At 46.6% G+C, this 24267-nt stretch overlaps 1 protein-coding gene across 3 annotated transcripts in view; it reads left to right on the top strand.

Moving 5' to 3' along the window:
- The window catches only part of LOC138447680 (adhesion G protein-coupled receptor E1-like), a 908650-nt gene that overhangs the window by 696154 nt on the left and 188229 nt on the right, over window positions 1–24267 (top strand). For all 3 annotated transcript variants that reach the window (XM_069603943.1, XM_069603945.1, XM_069603944.1), the window contains one exon: window positions 36–213. In XM_069603943.1, the coding sequence (XP_069460044.1) occupies window positions 36–213 (178 nt within the window). The remainder of the gene's footprint in view (window positions 1–35; window positions 214–24267) is intronic.

A 24267-nucleotide genomic window follows, 5' to 3' on the forward strand; every position in this document is an offset into this window, starting at 1 on the left:
ATGCTTCTCACATCCGCATTGTTTTGAGCCCACAGGATGTGATGGAGGGTTTCAGCCAAGTCTTGGAACAGACTTCTCTGTGGTCCAATCTCACCAGACAGGAGGTGTCTACCGTCACAACCACCTTCCTGGACATTGTGGAGAGCACCATCTTAGCATCACTCGCGGATCCCGGTGGGGACAGAAGTGTTGCATTTCGAACTGAACAGCTGGGTAAGTAACCCTGCCTGCTCCCTCCTGTCTCATTCATGCTTTTCCTGTCTCCTGATAGGCAGGCATTACGCTGGTTGAGCTCTAGTTGCTGTCTCCATCATCACAATGTGCTTAGCTATTGTACAGAGCTGTTCTCTATTGTCTCTGGTCGGTTATCAGCTGACCACGGGACCATGAGCCGACCAACCATGCATAAGTTCATTGGTATAGGCATGTGCACCGATTAACCATGAATGCAAGAAATCACTCTGAACTTAGAGAATTCACATTTGCTTGTGTTATTTAATACAGCACTTGACCACGATAAGTGTGTTAAAGCAGAATTAGGTGAATTTTGTGATGCAAAATAATTCTGAGATGGTGTAGTAAAACAATGGAGGTAGATGTAAAGTGCACTCTCACATCCTTTGCTGTGTATATTCTGTTTGGTCTCTAGTTCAGTCTTTGCTCTGTAGTTTCTTTTGGTGGTCTGTCTCTCTCATCATCGCCTCTGTGCTCGCTCAATAAGGGCAACCAGCCACTGTTTATCTTCTGTACAGGATGGCCTGCAGACAACGGGTATCCAATGCCTGGCAGAATCGATTCCATCCTCCAATGCTGGATCTCAGTTCAATTATTCCTAGTATAGTCAGTCATTTATGTTTATTCAGAATAGATATTCCATAAAACAGTAACATTATATAAACAAATGTACACATTATTCCAAATAAAATGTGGAATTTTACCATAAAACTCCAAATTTTTTTGTACCATCAAAAAAATGTGTACCATCAAATACCATGGTACACATTACCATGTTTAGTTTAGTTTAGTTTAGTTTATTATTTGATAATGCGCACCAAAACCCAGGGGTAGGCGGGCGCAGCAGTAAAAGAATGCTTAAGCTTGGTTACATACAGTAAATGCATACATGTTATAACAGTATTTATAGTGCAGATATACATCAAATCACACAAGGGGGAAAAGGGTAGTCTATGTTAAATGTTTCAAGAGTATTTACATGCATAAATCCAACGGCAAGGCCGGGGACCAGTTTAGCGGGTGTCATTAGTCTGGAGTGAACTTTTCACTTTACATCTGAATCTAGAGTATGGTTGATCATCTGTTAGAGCAGACGGAAGTGCGTTCCAGGCCTGGGCAGCTCTAACGGGGAAACTCGCACCGCCCGATTTTTTTAGCCTGAATCTAGGGGTTTCTAGCAGGATGTGGCTGGAGGCTCTGGTGTGGTGGCTGGAGCTTTTTCTGGTCAGTCTAGCCGCTATGTATGGTGGCGCTGTATTGTTGAGACCTTTGTAAGTGATAGATAGCGTCTTGAGGAGAATTCTGTCACTAATTTTTAACCAGTGGTGGTCTTTCCTGATATTGGTGATATGCTCTCTGCGGGGTAAGTCCAAGGCTGCTTTAAGAGCATTGTTCTGCAGTATTTGCATTTTATTTATGTTAGTTTTGTTGGCACCTGAGTATAGGGCGTTACAGTAATCTAGTTTAGACATTATTAAGGCGTTAGCTAGTGTGATGCAGTTAGTTTTGGAGAGGTAGGGTCTGCAGGCTATGATTAATTTGCAGGTGTAGGCTGTAGATGAGGCCAGAGAGTTAACTTGTTTTTTGAGAGATAGTGTGGAATCAAGGTAGAAGCCTAGTGTTTTTACCTCAGTTACCACCTTGATTATGTTGCCATCTATATTAAAGGCCGTATAGCTGTTTTTTTTGGGTTAAAGTCAGAGCCCAGGATCAGTATCTCTGTTTTGTCATCATTCAGGCAGAGGCCGTGGGAGGCCATCCATGCCTGAATGATGAGGTAAATCTTGTTTACTAGGGCTGTATCTGCGACAAAGTTGCCAGAGAGTGGTATGAGGATTTGCGTGTCGTCCGCGTAATTAGTATAGGTTACCCCCAGTCTGTCAAGTTTGTCGAAGAGTGGCTTAGTGAAGATATTGTACATTGTGGGAGAGACACATGAACCTTGTGGGACACCACAGGTGATTTGTATTGGGTCCGCTGAGGCTAAGGGGGAGAAGACTCTCATCGTACGGTTGGCTAGGAAGGATTGTACCCAGGCCATAGCTTCACTTGAGAAATGGGCGGCAGACGCTAGATGCTTGCAAAGTACTGCATGGTCAACCAGGTCGAAGGCCGTTGATACGTCAAGGAGGAAGAGCATAGCTGTTTTACCTTTGTCCTTCAACTCGTCGATTTGTGTCTTAAGGTCAATTAAGGCTGTTTCAGTACCATGTTGTGGTCTGAATCCAGATTGGCGTGATCCTAGTAGTTGGTTCGTCTCAAGGTATTTTTGGATCTGGAGGTAGGCTACTCTGTCAATGATTTTGAGGAGGAACGGGACCGTGGTTATAGGCCTATAGTTAGTAGGGATAGCTGGGTCAAGAGTCTGCTTTTTGAGGAGAGGCAATACCCATGATTCTTTAAGGTTAGTGGGAACAGTACTGGATCTAAAGGAGGCATTGATTAACTTAGAGATAAAGGGTGCTAAGTCTCTCGCCGCGTCCTTAATTACTTGTGCAGGGTAACTGTCACCCTGGCAATTTAATGGTTTCAGGGATGAGATGACCTTTTCAGTTTCCAGTATGGAGATGTTGGTGAACCTAACTGGTTTACAACTACCTAGTCTATCTGTACTTAGTGTATCTGTCAGAGGGGTAGTATGCATTCCTGTGGAGCTCAAGGAGGCTTTCTTCTTTGCAATTTTGGATTGTAGTGTTGTTATCTTATTTGCTAATGCATTTTGGATGCTCGTGCACCACTGTTTGTCCTTGGGGACATTATCCATGGGAGCAGTAGGGTTTTCCATTTCCCTGAGGATGGAGAAGAGTTCTTTAGAATTGGAATTGGCTTTGCTGATTCTTTCGTTGAATGTATTTGTTTTGGTTTGGATGATTTCTTTCTTGTATTTGTTTGCAAAGTTGGCAAGTAGGGTTTTATTCTCAGCTGAGGGTGAGTGTCTCCAGATAGCTTGGTGTTTACGTTTTTGGAGTCGTAGTTCTTTGAGATGGGGGGTGAACCAGGAATTGAGGTGTGATTCCTGTTTACTTTTGCGTAGTTTGATGGGGGCAATGGTGTCCAAAGCTTTGGCCATAGAGATGTTAAATGCATCAACTAATGAGTTAGGGTCAGGGTTAATGGCGCTAGCAGTAAGGGCAAGTAGGAGGAGAGGGAGTAGTTTTTCAACAGTGATATCTTTTTTGCTTCTGGTAGGCAGAGGTGCCGCAATTTCGCGAGTATCTGTTTGAAAGGGTTCTATGATAGATGAAAAGCAGATAAGGTGGTGGTCTGTCCACGTTTGAGGTATGATGTTAGCAATAGTGGTAGTACAAATCAGGTTGGCTATCCAATCTAGAGTACGTCCTTTAATGTGTGTGGGAGCTAGGACTTTTTGAGTGAGGCCATGATCGGCTAGGATTGATTGGATAGATTGGGCATGTTTGTCCTCAACGTCATTGAACCCTAGGTTAAAGTCACCTAGTAGTAGGAGCTGAGTGGAATCTTTGATGTTGTTAGTGAGGAGGCTGGAAAGGTCTTCCTCAAAGTTGCCTAGGGGGCCAGGTGGTCTATAAACCAGGAGGATAGTTAGTGTACTGTTATTCGAGATGGGAAGTTTGGCTGAGAGTAGTTCGAATGATGTGATGGCTGGAGGTGGGGTGAGTCTTATTGCTAATTTAGTTTTGGCAATAATAGCTAGGCCGCCGCCTCTTGAGTTGGGCCGGTCGACTCTAAGTATATTGTAGTTGTCTGGTATGGCAATCATAAGTGCAGGGCCTGCCGCATCATGGAGCCAGGTCTCTGAGACAGCTAAGAAGTCTAAGTTGTCCATATTGAGTATGTCAGCGATGTCTGTGCTATGTGCTATGAGGGACCTCGCATTGATGAGTGCTCCTGACAAGGTGGGATTGGTCTTTTTTTCTTGAGTGGGTTTAGGTTTAGGGTACTTGGATCTTTTATGGTTGTGAGGAAGGTGAGTCTGTGTTTTAAGGGGTCTTTCCACATCTGTGGCAAATAGGTTAGGGTTGGTGTTATTTACGATATGTTTGAGAGTCGAGGAGTTAGTTCTGTTATTTTGGAGGTCGTAAAGGCGTGGTAGCCTAGCTCTGAGCCGCATATTTCTCTCCTGCAGATTGCAGGGTGTGGAGTTAATGTAGGCCATTGTTGTGGTAATTATGAAGGTAGCCAAGAATAGGGAATGGAATGCATGTAAAAAGTAAGTCTTAGTGGTACGCATGGTAGGATATTCTATGGTCACTCCTGCCCGTAAATGCTAATTATAGGCGCTAGGCATGGGTGTTATTGCAGCAGCGACTGGGCACCTAATAAAATGGTCTCGATAGTAGCTAAACTGCATACATGCCAGAGGGCACCTAAAATTGATAGACCCAGTACATACTAAAATGCATATGTGCCAGAGGGCACCTAAAATTGACAGTCCCAATACACACTAAAATGCATATATGCCAGAGGGCACCTAGAATTGATAGACCCAGTACACACTAAAATGCATATGTGCCAGAGGGCACCTAAAATTGACAGTCCCAATACACACTAAAATGCATATATGCCAGAGGGCAGCTAGAATTGACAGTCCCCGTACACACTAAAATGCATATGTGCCAGAGGGCACCTAGAATTGACAGTCTCCGTACACGCTAAGATGCATATGTGCCAGAGGGCACCTAGAATTGATGGTCCCAATACACACTAGAATGCATATATGCCAGAGGGCACCTAGAATTGATAGTCCCCGTACACACTAAAATGCATATGTGCCAGAGGGCACCTAAAACTGACAGTCCCAATACACACACTAATGCATATAGGCCAGAGGGCACCTAGGATTGACAGTCCCAATACACACTAGAATTGCATATATGCCAGAGGGCACCTAGAATTGACAGTCCCAATACTACATATATGCCGCAAAGAGAGGGTAATTAGCTGAGCGTGGCATTACTATGAGGTACAGTTACAGTACATTGGACTATGTCGAGGGTGAGTGATGTCAAGCAGGTACATGTAAGGTCAGTCAAATGTTTTCACTGCGGCTAGCGCTAGAAACAACTCAGAGGTCTTGGAGTTGTTCACCTTCTCTATTAAATGGCCCACCCGCCTGATGTTATCGAAGGTCTGTCTATGTTTAATAAAAACCCAACTGGTTGGGATTGATCAGTTTGGGGAGGAGTTTATCCAAACATGATGCTAACACTTTATAATACATTTTTGCGTCCAGATTAATAAGTGCTATAGGGCGATACGAACCACATACTGTTACATCTTTGACAGGTTTCGGAAGAAGTACCACATTAGCCTCCTCCATTGAGAGAGTAATTTGCCCAACCCAACCAAAAGAATTGTACAGGTCTACTAACACCTCCAGAAAGGGCTTGTAAAAGCGCCAGGAAACCATCTGGTCCCGAGGACTTCCCCAGCGGCAAGGCGGCTATAGCTGCCCTTGTTTCTTCAGGTGAGATTTCGTTCTCTAGGTCTTCCCTCTCTTGCGGTGTAATCTTCAGGAGCGGACAGTTGGCAAAATAGATGGACTGATTCCATTCTACGGGTGAATCAGATGAGTATAAAGCAGTGTAGTTCTCAGTAAACGTCTCCAAAATATCTGGCAGTGCAGAGCTAGCCTCCCTGTCCCCTCCGAATTCGTCTACACATAGTACCACTGTTCCCATATTCGTGTAACTGCTGCACCCTGATACCCCTGGGTCTGGAGCGCATTACAAATGATTAAACAAACAAACAAACAAACAAAAGTATTGCTCACTCTGCGTCTATGGTCTGCAGCATATCTAATTGGCCCCTGATTAGACGATATTCTTTCCGCAGTGCGCTCCCCGCATTATCTACCATCTTTTCCATTACTTGCTTTCGTTTAGCTTCCAGTTCCTCCTGGAGGAGACCCAAATGTCTATCCCTCTGGCATTTCCTTGCTAGGATTTCTACCCTCATGGTGGCCTTGAATGCGTCCCATACCACATGGTCCTGAGCCCCTTCCGTAGTATTACATTCGAAGAATTCCACTATCTTGCCCTTTAGCTCCTCACAGATAACCTTGTCTTTTAACAAGTGACTGGGGAATTGCCATCGCCACAACCCTGCTTCCTCACTTGTAGTACTAGCATTATGGGTGCATGATCTGAGAGCCCTATTGCCCCCAACTCCATCTCTGAGACCTTCCCAAGGAGAATGCTGGATTCCCAGGCATAGTCTATTCTTGAGACCGCTATGTGGACATGGGAGTAGAATGTGTAGCCTGTTCTCTCCCCCCAGTTCCCTCAAACAGTCTACCAATGCCTGTTGGGCCATGTGCTCCTTTAACTTACATGAAGGCACCCCCTGGTTGTGGAATACCCTTGCACTCCTGTCAGCCCGCGGGTCCCATGGGTATTAATTGTCCCGAGGTGAATCTCTCCAATGTAGTCAATGCCCCCTGTATGAACCCGTCTTGTCCTGTGTTGGGCGCATAAATGATTGCTATAGTGTATGATCCTCTCTCCCAGCGGAACGAGACCTCCAGTTATCTACCCTTGCCATCACTCTCGGTGGCAGCAACACAGAAGCCAGGTAAATACCGGACAGCTATTAGTACCCCTCCCATCTTCCCCTGGGCATTAGACTGAAATATATGGCAATACCCTTTGAGCTTTAACTTATGTTTGTCCCTCCTCTGAATATGCGTTTCTTGGATGGCAACAATCTCTGGCTTCCCCCTCTCCAGGAGCTGCTCCACTTTCTTCCTCTTGACAGGGGATTTAGGTCCTGTGACATTGAGGGTAGTGAGGCGAAGTTTCACCCTGTTGCCCATAATAGGCGTATGTTTAGATTATTCCCAGAACCGGAAGTCCGGTGTTGGTGCCCACTTCTTGAAACACCTCTGCGGGACCTTTGACCATTTCCACAGTTTCTGTTTGGCGGCTTCTCTCAGTGGCCTATTTTCCTGTTGGGGACCCGCATCCTCTTCCATCTTCAGTATGCTCATGCCCTCCTCACACAATGTGATTCAGTGTTATCGCTCCTCCCATTGGAATAACAAACTGAAGGGAAAGGTCCATCGGTAGCACACCTCAGCCCGAGCTAGAGCCTGCATCACCGGGCCCATCATCCGCTGTTTCATCAGGGTGTTCTGAGCCAAGCCTTGAAACAGTTGGAGCTCCGAGCAATTATAATTGATCTTCCTAGCTGTCCTGACGGCTGCCAGAATCTTCTCTTTTTGGTTGTATTGGTGTAGGGCTACGACCACATCGCTGGGTCTTACCCCCGGCTCTTCCCACCTGGGGCCCACTCTGTGAATTCGGTCTAACTGTATCCCAGACTTGTCCTCCATGTCAGTAGGTCAGCAAATCCGTGCTGTGCCATCTCTCGTAGGTCGTTGTCCGCTACTGCCTCGGCTAGGCCTTTTATTCTGAATTATGATCTTCTGGACGATTCTCCAAATCTTCGCTCTGTATTTCCAAATTTTGAATGACCCTTGCCAGATGATCCACAAATTGGTCAATCTTGCGGGTGTCCTCTGCAATTTCTTGTATTGGATTCTCTGCCACGTCCGTCCTCTCCTGTAAGTTCGCCATGTCCGCCTGGATTGCCTCTGAGATATTGTGCCCAAATTCTTGAAAATACTAGCAGAGAATTTCTTGGTTAACAACATGTTCTTTCTCTGGCCGGGGATGGGGCCCTGTTAGCTCCCCACGGCCATCTCCTCTACCTTTTGCCACAGTCTTTGTAGGTTGCCCTCCTGGGTCTTCCTCAATGACTTAGAAGCTGTTTGTGGGTGTTTGCTCTTGTTTTTGGACATTAGTGCATGTTTCACCTGTGTGGGAGGGTGCTGACCCCACCTCCTCTTGATCTCCCGTGCTGCACCACTTGATTGCCCCCAATCCCTTTCTTCAGAGCCTCCAAGCTCTTCTTGCTCCTTCATCTCTCCTTTCAGTTGTATGGCAAACCCCAGACTGTGGTACTGCCCTCTATTCAAGCCCTGTGGTTCAGCAGGGGCAATTCTCCTCGTTTCCCCAGCTGCTTTCAGCCTGGGCCCCAGGGGCCATGTCCACACCTCTCAGAGGGCAGTTGGGGGCTCACCCGGCTCTCGGCCCAGTCCACTTTCACTATACTACTATGCAGCCAGAGGATGAGGCCAGGGTAAATCCACTCCCCTTGTGCCCTCTTCTGCCTGGTCCTTCCTGGGAGCACTTCGGAAGAGAGAAGGAAAAGAAATAAGTGTTAAAACCCATATCTTTAAAGACAGGCACCAAAAGTCTTAATCTTAGATAAGAGTAAAATGTTATCGTTTCCTTGTCGGCTGTCCTACAATTGAGCAAAATGTACGAATCATCCAGCACAGTCGGAACAGACAGGATGCATCAACTGTCTTTAGCACTAGTTCAAGGACATGCCAAAGCTAAAATAACTAGACTTTGGCTTGGTGGTAGTGGTGATTGAAAAAACCTGTCCCTTCATTGTTTTACTTGCAAGCTAATAACATGTACAATATTATTTAAATAAAAAGATAATATTTGAGCCGTTTGTTGACCGATCCAGAACTTCTTGTGAACTAATCCACAGAATTATAGGCCCTCATAATGTTTCAATTCTATATTTGTCTGGCTTTGCTAAAGTGCACAGTGCATAAGACCGGTATAACACCTACATTACAGATGACTTACAAATGAAAAACATAACTGCTTTTGAACAAACTTGTCTAGACTACCATAATTCGTAAGGGATTTTTCTTGACGTTTTCGATGATTTTCATTCATTTGATACTCAGTTGAATCAAGCACAATACACATCCATCCGAAAGCTGCAAACTCTCAAGGCTGCACTCAGATCAGCAGTCTAGCATATAAACACCAATGTCACGCACAAGCCTGATTTGGCCTAGAAAAGTTTCATCCCGCTTGGTAGAAAAGTTCAGAAACTTTAGAGAACTATTCAGCACCAGTAGTCACATCACCAGAATAGAACCTAAATTACATACAGATGCACATCAGATTCTCCCCCTCTCTCCTGTGCTTTAAGAAGTAACTAAAGAGCCTATTCTTTAAGGAACACATCATCACCCGTTGACCCCCTGCGAACACCTCTTACCCCCTTCCTCTCGCTCTGTAGTCTCCCCTTTTTGTGTTCAGTGTTTTGTTGCTTGCAAGCTTGGTTTGCAGAATATAAATCCTATTCAGGCATACAACTACCAACAAGAGAGAAAGCAGCTCCAGGACACAAGTATCCTCCTTATTCAACACGTCATAGATGTCATTGGTATTAGCATAATTGACCTAAAAACATTTCATCGAATATTTTTGACCTTTTTTTATGTAAAACTTAGTTAAATATATATATGGGGGTGGGTAAGGGTATAGATTATAAGATTAGGTTGAGGGGGAAGAGTGGGTTGCGGGGGTCTCCCCCCGCATTTTAGACCAAAAAAAGGTTAAATAAATTTGATTAAATGTGATTAGGTCAAATGTTTTAGGTCAAATATACCCAACCATATCATTAAGCACCTGTAATGTTGTCATCCTCGTGCTGAAATGAGGTTGAATCCCAGGCCAGAAGGTATGATATGATAACGCGATTGTACATAAGTGTTTCTAGGTGTCACAAGGCAAGTGAGGGAAACAAAGGGAGGACAAGAAAAACAATCTTACTAGGTCTTGTGTCATTTGGTGCATGCAAGTGTGACAAAAGAATTGCAAGGGGAAGGAGAGGGGGAAGCACAAGGCAGAGGAAATGGGGGAACTGGGCAACATGGCTCTGAGTAAGTGCAGCCAGGGCAGGGCGGCTCTCGGTAAGTGGAAGGGGGGGCTGTAGAGGTTACAGTTACAGCCCCAAGTGTTCGGTGGACCAGGAGGCAGTGCAGAGGAAGACTGGGCGTGGAGGAGCCTGATACCCAGTGAGACACTGAGGGAGCCAAGCAGCCAGTCAGCTCAGCAGACAGGTAGGTTAACAGGGGAGAGAGAGAAGGTAGAGCAGAAAAGGAGGGTCTTGAGCTGCTTCCGGAACTTCATGTGATCCGGCAGGAGTCTGAGAGGTGCAGGGAGGCTGTTCCAGAGGGAGGCCCCTGCAGAGGAGAGAGATCTACTGCCACTCTCTGCCTGGAGAAGCGACTGACGCTCAGAGAGATGGAGGTAGTTGAGCGAAGGGCTCTAGAAGGAAGGTATTTCGGAAGCGAGAGTTGGATGTAGGGCGGGCCCTGGCCCCAGCCAGCCATGGGGATGATGCAGAGGGTCTTGAACTTGATCCTTGCAGCCGCTGGAAGCCAGTGGAGAAATTTCAGGACTGGAGACATATGGTCCTTGGTCTTGAGGCCAAGGATAAGTCTTGCAGTCCTGTTCTGGATTAGTTGCCGGGGGTGAAGAGTAGAGGTAGGCAGATTGAGAAAGAGGCTGTTGCAGTAGTCCAGCCTGGAGAGAACCAGGGCTCGGGAATCAATGAGCTTCTGGGGGAAAGTGAGAAAAGGTAGAATACCTCTGAGGAGGTGCACCTGGAAGTGGGCCTTTTTACCAATGTCCGAGATGTGAGGAGAGAAGGAGAGAGTGGGTTAGAAGATGCCGCCATGGTTTTGTGCCTCACAGGAAGGCAAGGGTAATGGGCCCAAGGAGGGCGGCCAAAGTGAGAGAGTGAAAGCCGAAACAGGGGTCCCAATGAGAAGGATCTCCATTTTACTGGTATTAAGGCAAAGATCGTTGGAGGCGCACCAATCCTGAATTGCGGATAGACAGTCAGGAATGAGCGAGGGAGGAATGGAGGCTGATGGAAGCCCGAAAGAGAGCTGCGTGTCATCCGTGCTGAGTTTCCGTAACTCTGGCTGCTCTGAAGCCAGTATGATGGTCATGGAGGCAGCCAACAGATTCAGTGTGGATGGTCAGCTGCGAGATGCCCAGGAAAGGAGCGCTAGAAATTGGACGTTAGTTTGCTGGATATGTAGGATCGGCAGAAGGCTTTTTTTAGGAGGAGGTGCACAAGGGAGTTCTTGAAGAGAGAGGGGAAAGCAGCAATGGCGAAAGAGTGATTGCAGAAATCGCCCATGGCTGCAGTGAGGGTAGCAATGTGGTCCTTAATGGTTCTGGAGGGGCAGTGAAGCACCGGTTTGGATGACACTTTCATAGATCGGACTTGTCCAGAGAAATTGTCAGGTGTTGTCAGAGCGAAGATGGAAAAAGGAAGAGGAGAGGGAGAGGTGGCCAAAGGGGGCCTGAGAGGGAGAGGACAAGGAAAGCGAGGACGTGAGGTCCCGAGTTTTAGAGCTGAAATGAGAGGCCAGGGCTGTACAGAGGGTCTGGGAGGAAGCAGGAGAGGTGGAGACTGCAGCAAAATTGGCCAGCTCCTTGCAGATTTTTAAGAGTTTGGCCGTGTTGTTAGAGGCCGCAGAGACGCAGGCATGGATATGTGCCCTCTCCTTGGAGAGGACAGAAAGTCTGTATTGCCTTTGGAGTAGGTGGCAGGACAGTTTGTCAGAGGAGGTGCCCGAAGCCCTCCACTTCCTCTCAGCCACCCTGCACTTGCGTTTCCGAGTCATGCAAGAGTTGCACTTGGAGGTAGGCTTCAGGTGGATTCTCATGACAGGGGCAAGGATGTCCAGAGTGTTGGAGATTGAACGATGCAGGTTAGAGAGGGTGATGTCAGGGTGTGAGTCAGCCGCAGAAGTAGGAGGAGCAGAGAAAGTAGAGGCAAAGACATCCACTGACACTCATTTCATGGGCCGAATGACCGAGAAGGAAGGTGGCAGTCCTGGGGTATGCTTTGCTTGAGGGGCAAGACATTTCAGGTGAGAGGAGAGCAGAAAGTGGTCAGACCAAGAGAGACGAGTGGTGAGGGGATTCGAGAGGGGTATGTTTGAGGAGATGAGAATATTCAAGGTGTGTCCAGCAGAGTGTGTTGTACCTGAGTGAAATAACGGAAAGGGAAAGAGAGTTGCATAGGTTGCGAGAAGACCAGGAGAGATTGGAAGCATCCAGGTGGATGTTGAAGTCTCCAAGGATGAGAGGTTGAGAGGTTGTGGCCAGGAGAGAAGACGAGAGGTCATCCCATTCTGAGAGGAAGAGAGGGACCTGGCCAGGTTGCCTGTAGATGGTGGCCACAGTAAGAGAGAGGCCAGGAGAGATAGAGAGCCTGCAAATTAGCCATTCAAAGGAGAGTAGGCCTACGTAGGAATGACAGAAGCAGGTACCCACTCCAGAAATTTCAGGGCCACTCCACCTGTGGGCCAGTTGGGCCAGGAAAACAAATAACTTACCTTTAAAATGTTCTGATCACTTAGCCTAAGGGTGTGCAGCTTTTGGCTCTCCAGATTTGGACTACGATTCCTATCAGCCCTAGCCAGCATAGTCAAAACAGAGGAAAATTGGGAGTTGTAGTCCAAAGCATCTGGAGAGCCAGAGGTTGCAGACACCTGGCTTAGTACTTCCTCCACTAGATTCCTCATCTTGGAAATATCCCCCAAGGGTCAGACTGGCTTCAGAAATGTTTGCAGCCATCAGGATCTGTGGCTTCATGTCGGCTCTGCTTGGTACCATTGGCACCCATGACTCTTGTTAAATGTCATGAGAGGTAAATAAAAAACTGCTGCCCTCCAATTATCTCAGTTGCACTCTGTTTTCTGGTCACTCAGCTGCAGAGGAACCCAAGAACTACAACATATTATGGGCTATCTTCTTTGAAAGATAGGTTGGGATGGCAATGAGAAATCTGTGGGAGGAAGCCCAATCCTTCAGAAAGACGTCACTTGAAGTAAGTCATTTTTATCTTCTATTGCATTTCTTCCGCCTATACATTCCCAAGTTGTGAAGAACCTGCAAGAGAGAGGATAGTGAGTAACCACCATCTACACTAGGAAACTCTGGAGCACTTCAGAGCAGAAGCAGGCGATCTGACCTGATATTCTTTTCACTTTATGTTTATTTAATGTTTACAGTTTCATACAAACAGTCTCTACAGAGCTATTTCCAAACATTTGGTTAGTGCATATGACCATCTAGGCCTCTCCCCTGCATAAAGAGCCTCCCACCAGGCCTCTGCATTTAGGCCAAATTGTGTCAGTAGATGGCTACTTAGATATAGGGTTCTCTGACCTGATATGCTGTTCAGGCAGTACTGTTTGTGGAGGGAAGAAGAACAGAAAATGGCTCTTTTGGGGCAAGGAAATATCTGACACAACCTTCATAAGGAAGGACTGTCTCACCTGCAAAGGCACCTTTTTTACTAGAAATACTACTTAAGGAGGTTCATCGGCAAGGGGCTGGTGCTCACCCACCCGCTGTGCAGAAGTGATGGCAATGAGGAAACTCATACTCATCTTATGGGTGAACAACCTCAATGGCAAGTATGCAAATGTTAACATGGAGCTCCCTTTACGAACAAAAGAGCAAGGTTCAAATTCCATGCCAGAACAACAAACTGGCATGGTGAAAACTGATTGGCTAACCCCCTCAACAACTGCTTATTATTAGGGATATAAAGAAAGAGCCCTGTTGGTGAAGAAGGAAGTTCCAGCCAAGAACCCTTTTAAAATACCCATCTGAAGACCTCCCTCAGCCAGAAAAAGCATTAAATCCAGAACACAAGCTATCGGAAAAAGTCAGATGTTTGAGCCCCTTCTGAAGGCACCAAGCAGAGAACTATCTGCAGGCATACATGGACATGGGAGCAGGCAACCAGGTAGAAAAGACGCCATTTCAACAAACACCCATGATGGTGGAGACTGCTTGGATGGAAGATATGCCTTCTAACTGGGAGAACTAGTCCATCTTCATTTGGAGGGAAAAAGGAGGAAAGATGTACATGTCAAGAAGCTCCTGGGGCCACAACCTTTGGACCAAGAACAGCATGATCAGGGTCAACCTGAACGTCTGCAGTCTCTTTCGGACTAGTGGACTAACGGAATGATAGGAGTTGGAGGGAATGCTTATGAGACTAATAAGTTCTACACTGCAGTCAATGTGTCCCACAATTTATCTGGATCAGAGCAACTAGCATGTCCCTTTGACACTGGAGTTGAAGAGCTTTGCCTGTGGGGAACCTCAAGAAGCAAAGAGCTAATCCAGACGTTGCTGACACAGTTCCTGCGTGTCAGAGATCGACAAACACCTGCTCAGTTTGTCCAGAGCAATGTTCTCTGACCCGGCCTGATTGTCATTTCCTTGTCAAAAGCCTGTCTCTATACCCCATAACAGCAGATGCATTGCTTCCCTGCACAGAGGCAGCAACCCTAGACTACAACTTTTTCTGAGGTAATGAATTGTTCGCTGTGTTGTCCATCAGAATCTGGACACACTTGAGTCATGTGGATGGAAGGAAAGCATCCATCTGCTACAGAAGATTGATGTATTCTCCACCCTCCACGGGAGACCACGGGCCATTCATCTTCAGATCATGCAGGTGAGTACCCCAGCCTTCCAGAAAGGCATTTGTGTCTACGATTAATGCCCTCCCCTAATCGAGTTGTCCACGAGGGACCAGCACAGAAGATCCTGTGCCAGGTTGGCTGAGATTTTGTATAGTAACCATAATAACCGTGTTTTCCTTTGCCTTGTGTCCCTATGTCTGCCTAAGCTTTTACCTGTGAGGTTGCTATGGAATGTGGAGTGAGCTGATGTTGGGAGAGGCGGTGGAGGGTGACGGCAGAGATGATCTGCTTACTCTGTACCTACGGATGTCTACTCGATAAAGTAAAGATCCTACCTACCTGTTCATGTCACTCATCAATTAGCCTCAATCTCTTCATAGCAGCGCTGATGACATTTTTGAAGTGAGAGCTCCTGAGGCAGTAACCCAGCGTGCCAGGAGCAGAATAGCCTCAAAAGGGAAGATGAACTAGCACACACTAGAGGCATTGGCATGCACAATACAGAGTGGTTGGCTGTCCCTGCCGGTGGACGCTTGCATGAACCAAAACCACCCAAGCTAGTTTTGACAGACCAGCTGCATGCACGTGGTAAAGACATTGAATGTTTTGCTGGAAAGACTCTGCAGTTCAACCGTTGACTGCAATGTCAAATTAGTTGGGTCATATTGATGTTATGACTATCTTGCCACGCCTCTCGTGGTTAGGGCATTAACCGACATGACTTTCAGAAACAAGGGAAAGGGAAGGTGCATAACCCCACCAATCTAGCCTTGCGGATAGTGGCTGTATAATTACAACAACACAAACTGCTTGAACAGTTGAGGCAAGTCCAAGTTAGTTCAATCTAAAAGAAAAGTGAAAATAAGGAGAGATTAGATCTTTCCCAACATTATGGCTAGCATTCCAGGGCCCTCATTATTCCTGCCATCAGCTGGGGAACCCCTTGTCAATTGGAAATTTTGGAGGGACGTATTTTCAAAATATGTACTGGAGGTCTATAGGCCAAACTATTCACAGGATAGGAAGGATGCAACGTTGTTTCACTGTCTGGGACATGCAGGCCAGGATAGTCTTAAAATGCTGCCAGAACCGGAGCGTTCAAGGGACCAACGGTTGAATGCCTTTGATATCCGTATTACCACTCAAGAACAAAGTAGAGGGGAGACCATATCAGACTTCATCCTACGGTTGTGAGGCTTGGTAATAAAGTTAGAATTTGGGCTCTGACAAGAAAGGCACAACAGAGACAAGCTTATGACAAAGTCATCCAATGACAAAGTCAAGGAGGAGTTGTGGCAGGAAAAGGATTCCGCATTAGTCAAGGCCATTGAGATTGCCAAATCTGTGCCAATGATGCCATCAAAGGGATCAGGAGTAGAACCCAGACTGCATCACTGGAACCAGAGAAGGAAGATGGCTATATGTATAATCCCAATTATAAGGAAGACTCTCAAACTCATATGTTTAGACCCAGAGATGTTTATAGTGGACTCCCTACAAGGAGGTGCTTCCAGTGTGGAAACACCACGCAGCTGGTCAGTGGCCAAGAGTTCATGACAATACACATCATTTGCAGGGAATTTGGGAGGCTGGGCTGTGTTGCGAGATGCTGCAGGTTCAACAATGAGAGCGTCATAGTGGTGCAAGGGTTATCTACAGGTCATAGGCAACCCCTCTTTTCCAAAGTGAGGTGGATATGAGCACTATCAGTGCAATGAAAGTAACCACCAGGCTTGGAAAACCTAATGCGAGGTTCGGCAAATCATGGTTCGGGAATCACGACAGATGTAGCTGGACAGTGGAGCCGATTATACTCTGATCAGTTCACATGCTAGGAAACGCTGTTCAGATAGTCCACACTAAAAGAAACGGATGTGGAAGCCATTACCTATGTAGAGCGACCCATAAGTACAATTCCGAAATCAGGAAACCAGAGGGACTGTCCGTATAGTGGAAAATAGCGGTAACTAACTGTCTTGTGATGACCAGGCTGAGCTACAAATAATGCTTGATCCCAATCATCTGGAATAAGGGTTGATGTTTGATGCAATGCAATCAGTGGAAGAAGAGAAGTGAGTGGGCGATATAACAATTTGGGCCCCAGGGGTCTTTATTAGCAAGATAGACTGCCTCAAGAGGTTTTTGAAGGAGTCTGATTTGTCTGATTTGATCAGGATGATGGTGTGGGGAGAGAGTGCCAAGGAGTACGACACAAGAATAAAATCTTTTTTTGCAAGTTCTATTTAAGACTTGTATTACCATTGCAGTGGAGAAGTTCAGGATTAGGATGGATAAAGTCGATTATTTTGGGCATGAACTGACCTGATGGGTGCAGTAACAAATTTGAACTCTTCAAAATATAGGTCTTGAAATCCCCCATGCTTAAAGGGTTCAAGTAGGCACTTGACACGGTTGTGCACACTGACACGAGTGAGGTCGGGTTGGGGATTTCTCTGATGTAGTGTAACGGTAATGTGGAAATCACAATGGATTTGCCTCTAAATCCGTCAAAGATGCTGTGGAACCTTGGGCCAAAGTGACACTCAGTGATAGTTTGAGAAGTATTTGCTTCTTTATGGGCCATAGAAAAGATCAACTCATAACTCTGGGATAGCCCTTGGGGCTCAGGACTGACCACAAACCATTGATGGCCATCTTCAATAGGAAAGGTTTGGATGGAGTATAAAGGAGAATTGTGAAATGCATAACCGGATTGCAGGGCTTTAATTTCTATATGGATCATGTTGTGCATCGTAAGAATGTGGTGGCAGGTGCTTTATCGATATATTCTATTTCTGCTGTTGGGAATGGGGAAGAGGAGAGCCAAATTGCTGAGGATGTTTATGAGGTCTTTCAGTTTAACCAGGTTGTCAAAATATTGAATGGGACATTGTATGCATAACTGATAAAACAATATGTATAATTATTTACTAAGTGTAAAGTTTAAATTTAAACTATATCACATTAATAATAAATAAATAAGTAACTGATAAAAACACATGAATTACTCAAGGAATTTGTTGAAAAGGGCTGGGCACAGGAAGTAACAAATCAGGCTATAATAGAGTAGAGCAAAGTAAAGGATGAGCTAAGTGGAGAATATGTGTGCAGAGGACGAAGGTTGCTGGTCTTCAAAGAAATGCAGGACAACGTGGTTGATTTGGGCCATCAGGGACATTTAAAAATCATTAAAATCAAGGTGATCATCTGTATTTATTTATGGTGGCCAGGAATGGACAAGATCATAGAGAGCCTGTGAATGAGTGCATGGAGTATGCAGTCTGCAACAAGATGCGTAAGACCAAGCTTCTTCAGATGAACCTAGCAGATACTATAAGGTCCTCGGGATGAGGTTGCCATATATTTTAACCTTAAAGGTGTGTTAAAGATGTATGTGTTGCTGGTTGTAAATATTTAGGCTAAATGGCTGGAAATATGTGTGTTAAGGGGCATCAAGTGGCATCATTATGTTCTTGGATTTGTTGAAATGGAGGAAAGGGTTTCGGCATAAGTATGTTTCTTACTATGGTCTCCAATAAACCTCTTGAGTTCTGATGGTTTTTTCTTGAGAATGGCATATATCACCCAAAGAGGAATGGGTGTTCTGAATGCTTTAATCACACCCTTATGGACACCATTAAGATCACAGTCTGTATGAGGGGGACTTGGTCCGGGATTTCATAGAATGTGTGCACCTGATAGGACCATATCCAGAAAGTGGACTCAGGAGGCTGCTGTACAGCCAGCCTTAAAAAATTAATGGTGGTTTTGGACCCCTTAGATTTCGTCTTGGGAAGATAGCTCAGGGGCAACACGCTAGCCTTAGAAGCAAGACGACGTGGAGCAACACAGGTTCGATCCCGGGTCCATGCTTAGAAACCTCTGGGTACTAAGTGCATTACAGATAACCAATTACAATTTCTCAAGCTTACAGATAGCTTTTACTTTGGTGTTTTCAACGTTAACCACTCCTTTGTGCTGGATTTTGTGATATGGCAGTCTGTCACAGGATTCGAGGGTGCCTACATGTGGCCTTCTTCAACTTCCTGCAGTCCTTTGACCGGTCTTCAGGTGAAGTTTTTGGAACAAGATTAACCAGCTGGGCCCTCAAGCCTCTCCTTTACCTGATTGTATTAATCCACACTGATTCACATTTGATGGGGCTTTAAGGACGAGAATACTCTTCCACTCCCAACTCAGAGGGGTATGGCAGTTCTGTCTATTTTCCCTGCTTATTTGGTTTTTACCAGACTTTGATCACACACTGGTCCTTCAGGAGGTGATCCCCCAAGTTTAGGGGAGATTTTAATCCTGTCCCTCTCTATGTCAAGGATACAGAAATTCTTGATTTCACACAAAATGGGGCTTGCAGCAAAAAAGAAGTAGCTAGCTTTTATTTTGAGCTAAACATCTGGGTCTGAATGTAAAAAAGTAAAGTAGTGCATATGCAGAGGGGTCTATCTTTAAGTCAAGAAGGATCAACACTAGATTGTTATGTAAGGATTTATTAATGGGGGATTTTTTTAAATAAAAGAATGGGTACATTTAGGCAAACAGAATACCTGTCCCAACAGGGTGGCTACCCCTCAGACAGACATCAAATGAAAAAAAGATATGTTCACCAGTGTGCTTCTCAGCAGCTAAGTGGCAATATACTAAGAGATTGACCACTCCGTAAATACATCTGACAATCTATTGAGGTTGAGCCGACGGGTTCCCTTACCAGGCAGCATCTCAGTCACTCATAATCTTGAGTTCCTCCACTTCTTTCTTGTCTCACAATGCTTGTAATGTCAGGTACTTTGCTTCTTGTCTGAGGCTCCTCTGCTTGTAGTTGTTTTCAGAAAATCCTTTCTCGTGGGTCTCTTAGGGACCTTCATACACTGGCTTCCTTTCTTAGGGTCCTGGCTGTAATCCCTAACAACCCAACCTCACCTACCATTTGGGAATTCAATCACTGCTACCACTTCATATATATCTGTTTTACTTTGCTTCTACTCCACTTCCTCGTTTACCTCCTTGATGCCACTCCACATATATCATACCCCACAACTCTGCTAAATTCTCAGGGGGTTTTGTATCCTCAACTCCCCTTCTCCATGATCTATCCTGTGCTCTTCCTCCAACCTCATCTCTGATAGCCCTCTGTTAGGCGGAAACCTGTGCAGTTCCCTCTGGGACCACTGCAAAAGGTTTAGGACTACAGGTGTTTGGCAGTAAACCCACTTGGTAGCAGTCTGTACCACACAGATTCACTTGGTAGCTGTGGCTGAGCAGTCAGACTTCCCTCAAGAAGAGTTAGGCAGTATGTGGAGTATACAATATAGGGCAATCTACACAGTAGAACAAGCAAACACGGAACAAGGCTTCGGTGTAAAGATATAAAGGTATTTATTCATAACAACACATCTATAGAAAACACTCTGGCACTAATATGGCAAACAACTTCAATCACAATTACTATACGAAGAAAAAGATCAATCCCCCTAACAATAGTTCGACAAGTCTAAGTTCACCGGCATCACTTATTTGCAGACAGAGGTGTATGCTTTAACCTAGATGGCACTCTAGTATTCGTTAGGTCGGGAGAGAAAAATAAGGCAGGTTATGAAATCAACGGACAAATGCAAGGCAAGTAAGGCAGGGTCTACTGCAGATCACAAAGTTCAGAGGCCAGGCCCACTCAGAGAGAGGCAAGGCGATATGTCCCACAAAGTGTCTCAGTGGAAATGCGCTTCGAGTCTTTATCGCAGATTGTTATGGAAAGTTTGGACTAGTTCAGAACAGAAAGTTAAAGACCGGTTGGAGGCGACCCAAGTGAAAGGCGAGGATTCAGACACCTCACTCTATCCGGCAGAAAGGGAAGCCAGGCGGACACGGTACCTTGTTTGTGGAGAGACAGCTCCGGCGGGGGCAGTTGTTCCTGGTGGTGGATGCACGTCGGGTCTTTGCCAAGAGAAGAGATTATCTCGTCGTCAAAGGCAAGTTGAAGATCGTTGCACCACCAGGGAAGAGACCAGCCGCGGTTGCTCCATCACAAGGCACCACCTTTTGGTCGCGGTACAGGGGTAGTGGCTATCCGGTTGCCGAGGTGCTCTGCACGGGCAATTCGACCACTGCGTCCTGGAGCGAAGAAAAAGCAAAGGTGACTGGTTGTTCCCACCAGTCAGGGGAAGAGACTCTCCGGCAGGGAGATCTCCTCTGTCGTCGGGAAGTGGTGAGTCGGTTCAGCAGGGCTCCACCGGAGGTGTCGTCGTTGCAGGTCGGCTCAGCTTTACCCTCGTCGGATTCTTAGGTCCTGTGGCGACTTCTCAAGATCCAGTCCCAAAAGCCCTGCTTTTATGCAGAAAACCCCCATTCATGCAGCCTAGCTGTCAATCAAAACACGCTAAGTGGTGAGCGGGGAGGCTCACCACTTGGGCCAGTCACACCAGAGTGCCACCGGAGTTGGCAAGGCAACTCAGTCCAGGGTGCCTAAACCCCCTCCCACACCCCTGTGGTAACCCAGACAGAATGGCACCACTTTGGAGGGTCTCTGTACAGAAGCCCGCCAAAAGTGGAACAAAGGGCTCAACCTTTGGTTTAGGGGTCACAGAGACGAACACAGACGCCATTTCAAAAACCGAGTTCTGGCAGAAAATACCATCCGATAGACTTATTTAAGATAAGTAAACCGGTGGTATGTTAGAGATTAACGGCAAAAAGGTATTAAACTCCAACAATGGGAAGAATCCCATAGGGTTATATTCGGGGTCGAATATAACAAGTAGTTTCCACTGCCACCAGCCAAAACTCGACGAGGGGGGACGGGACAGAGCCCCCTCGAATAACAGACCCGGGAGTAATCGAATTACCCCTACTAGCACGTCCACAATAGGATGGTTTGTACTAGTTCTGTTAGTAAATTTAGGTCTAGTAAAGCCAATGGTGACTTTACATGCCCGGGGAGACAGTAGTCAGTCCCCGGGTATGGAGTCTATGATGGAGGTCCGCTAGGACGCCCCAGTGTTACGGCACAGAGGGTGCAGTGTAACACACATAGAAAAACATATGAGACCCTATGGAGTAAAAGACCCCATAGCCCATAGAACACATTGACATTCAAAGGAATTACACACATTCATGTCCAAGAGTGGGAGAAAAAGAGTCTCACTCATGGCAGGATGAAAAAAACAAACTCCAAAAATCCAGCAAAGCTGCTGGGGGACTCACTAGGTTAGGAAATTCAGCCTAAACAGAGAATTCTCCCTAACACCCTCCACTCTTCCACAACTATCTAAGCATCTGCTTCCTGGTAATCTCCTCCAACCTCCTCATTATTCTCTTTATCCTCCTTTATACACTTCATCACTTCTCCACTGATCTTGCTCACAAACTCATCTTCAATGTCCTCCTTCTCCATCCCACTGGCATTACCTCCAACCCCCATCTAAATAATCTCCTTCTCTGCACCACTGTTGTTACCTCCAATCTTGTCGATACTATCCTTCTACTCTCCACTGCCACTGTCTATAATTTCCCTCTTAGCACTCTTTTCTACACCTCTCCTCATCTGTTCAGTCATCTCTCTCTAGTTTCCCTACTCCATCTTCATATTTTCCTTAACCACCTCTATCGTCCATTTCCAAACACTTCTCGCTCGACAACTCCAAACTCTCAAACTTTGAGGAATTCACACGTCCTATTTATTGAGACATGGCCCCTGCATTGGGCTGCCCACTTTCCTACAGGTACAGCTGTGGGAATCTATTGGGTCTTGTGTGTGATTATCATAAGTGGATTGTCCTATTGGAGTGAGTTCTATTCCAACCGCTGAGCACAGCAAGACAGGCCAAGCCTGAGGCTTGGCTGCCATTTTGGATTTGCACCGTTCTGTTTCCCAAGCCGAATACTGGTGAGATATGTTTGATTCTGAGAAAAGTTGTACTGCAAAGATACTGAAGAACATATTAACGTTTTACCAACACTAACACATATGAAAGGGCAAGGGTACATGGCCAATCCCTTGTAGCTGTCCCCTACCAAAGCTTTGAGGAATGGGACGGGAATGGCAGGTTTTGCACCATGTACCTGGACCCATTAATGTAGCGGGTGGTGGTACATTTGCCGTGTTGCCTCCTCAGGCTCTAGCCGAAACACAGACAGGGAACTTCATCACAGGCCCCAAATACAGGTGACATGTAGATATGATTGCAGTTGAAAAGGTTTTCTCTAATGTTTTATTTATGTTTAACTTGGGTTATCATTTGTGCTTGTAGAACTTTATAAGCACACCATCAAACAAGCAATTGACAAAATAGCACCCTTAAAACTGTGCAAAGGCGGCGGATTCCAAGATGGCTGCCGGAGTAGGGAGACATGAGTGAGACTCGCTCCAGCCGGGCCTCTCAGCAGCACCGTAATTAGCAATGATCCGGAGGGTGGCAGTTCCTACATCCGGTGCCGAATATAGTCCAAAGACACAGGACGCACACAGAAGAAGTTTCCCCGAGCCCCGACATCCAGAGACGCCGCGGAGAGGAATCCCCCCTCCCCCACCGCGCCCACGAACCATCCGACGCGGCACAGGGCGAGACGGATCGCCGCGTGATACAGAGGAGGCAGACAGCACGGACTGCCCGGGAAGGAGTGAAGCCCAGCACTGCAGCGCCCACAGAGACGATCAGAGAGTCGGAGGCCTGGAGAGGTGGAATTGGCGCCTCCCGACACCGGCAGAACTCGTGGAGGGAGCGGGGGAGAAGCAAGAGACGCATCGAACGCAACCCGATGCCCAGAGCCGAGGGGCACCGGCTGTAGTCCCCGGCCCGGTGGACTGGAAGGTGAGGCCCCCCCATGCGCCAGATCTCCCCCCCTGCGAAGCGGCAGGCGGACCCTGAGAGCGCTAGGGGGAATCCCACATCCCCCCACACGGCCATAACAGGTGGCGGGAACCACAGGAAGCCCTGACAAGATAGCCACAACAAGGGAGGTCCATTCCCCCCCCCCTCCTATGCACGACGAAACTGGACCGGGGACAGAGAAGCGCAGAAGGGTGAGTTAATCCCCCCCAAAAACCACCAACGGCCCAAATCGAAGCACGCAGCAGGACCCTCCTAGGGCCACCGCTCAAGCTAACACCGCGCAGCCATCGAACAGAGAGGGGTAGACACGGACGAGAATTGCGGCGGTGTTCATCTGTGGGAACTATGTCTAGAGCGAAAGTGAAGGGAGGGGGAAACCAACAGAACCAGCAATCCGCTAAGCAGGACTCCAGCCTGGTACAGATGTGGGCAGTGGAGACCCCAGTATCGACGAGAAGTAGGCCCCTGGAGTCCATGCCGTCAATGCCCACGTCGGAAGCGGGCCACATCGCCTCCAGCGACCTACCCCCAACAAAAGAAGATATTCACTCCTGGTTTAAAGAGCTACAAGATAAGCTCATGTCGACAGTCCAGGACCAATTTGCCGCAAACAAACATGACATGCAGCAGGCAATCCATGATGTTAAACACGACATCGCGAACCTGGAAGAAAGGACAGATACCCTGGAAAAAATAGTGCAAAACGCAGAAGAGGAGGCTCTACAAAACAGCGAAACACAAGAGCACCTGGTCCGTTTGACCCACAATCTGGAAATACAGTGCGAGGACCTAGAAAATAGGTCCCGCAGATCGAACATACGCATTAAAAATATGCCAGAATCGGTCACGGACAGGGACCTGAGGAAAGCG

The sequence above is a fragment of the Ambystoma mexicanum genome, chromosome 3q (genome assembly GCF_040938575.1).
Source record: "Ambystoma mexicanum isolate Mex_15411 chromosome 3q, UKY_AmexF1_1, whole genome shotgun sequence".
In the NCBI taxonomy this organism is placed as follows: domain Eukaryota; kingdom Metazoa; phylum Chordata; class Amphibia; order Caudata; family Ambystomatidae; genus Ambystoma; species Ambystoma mexicanum.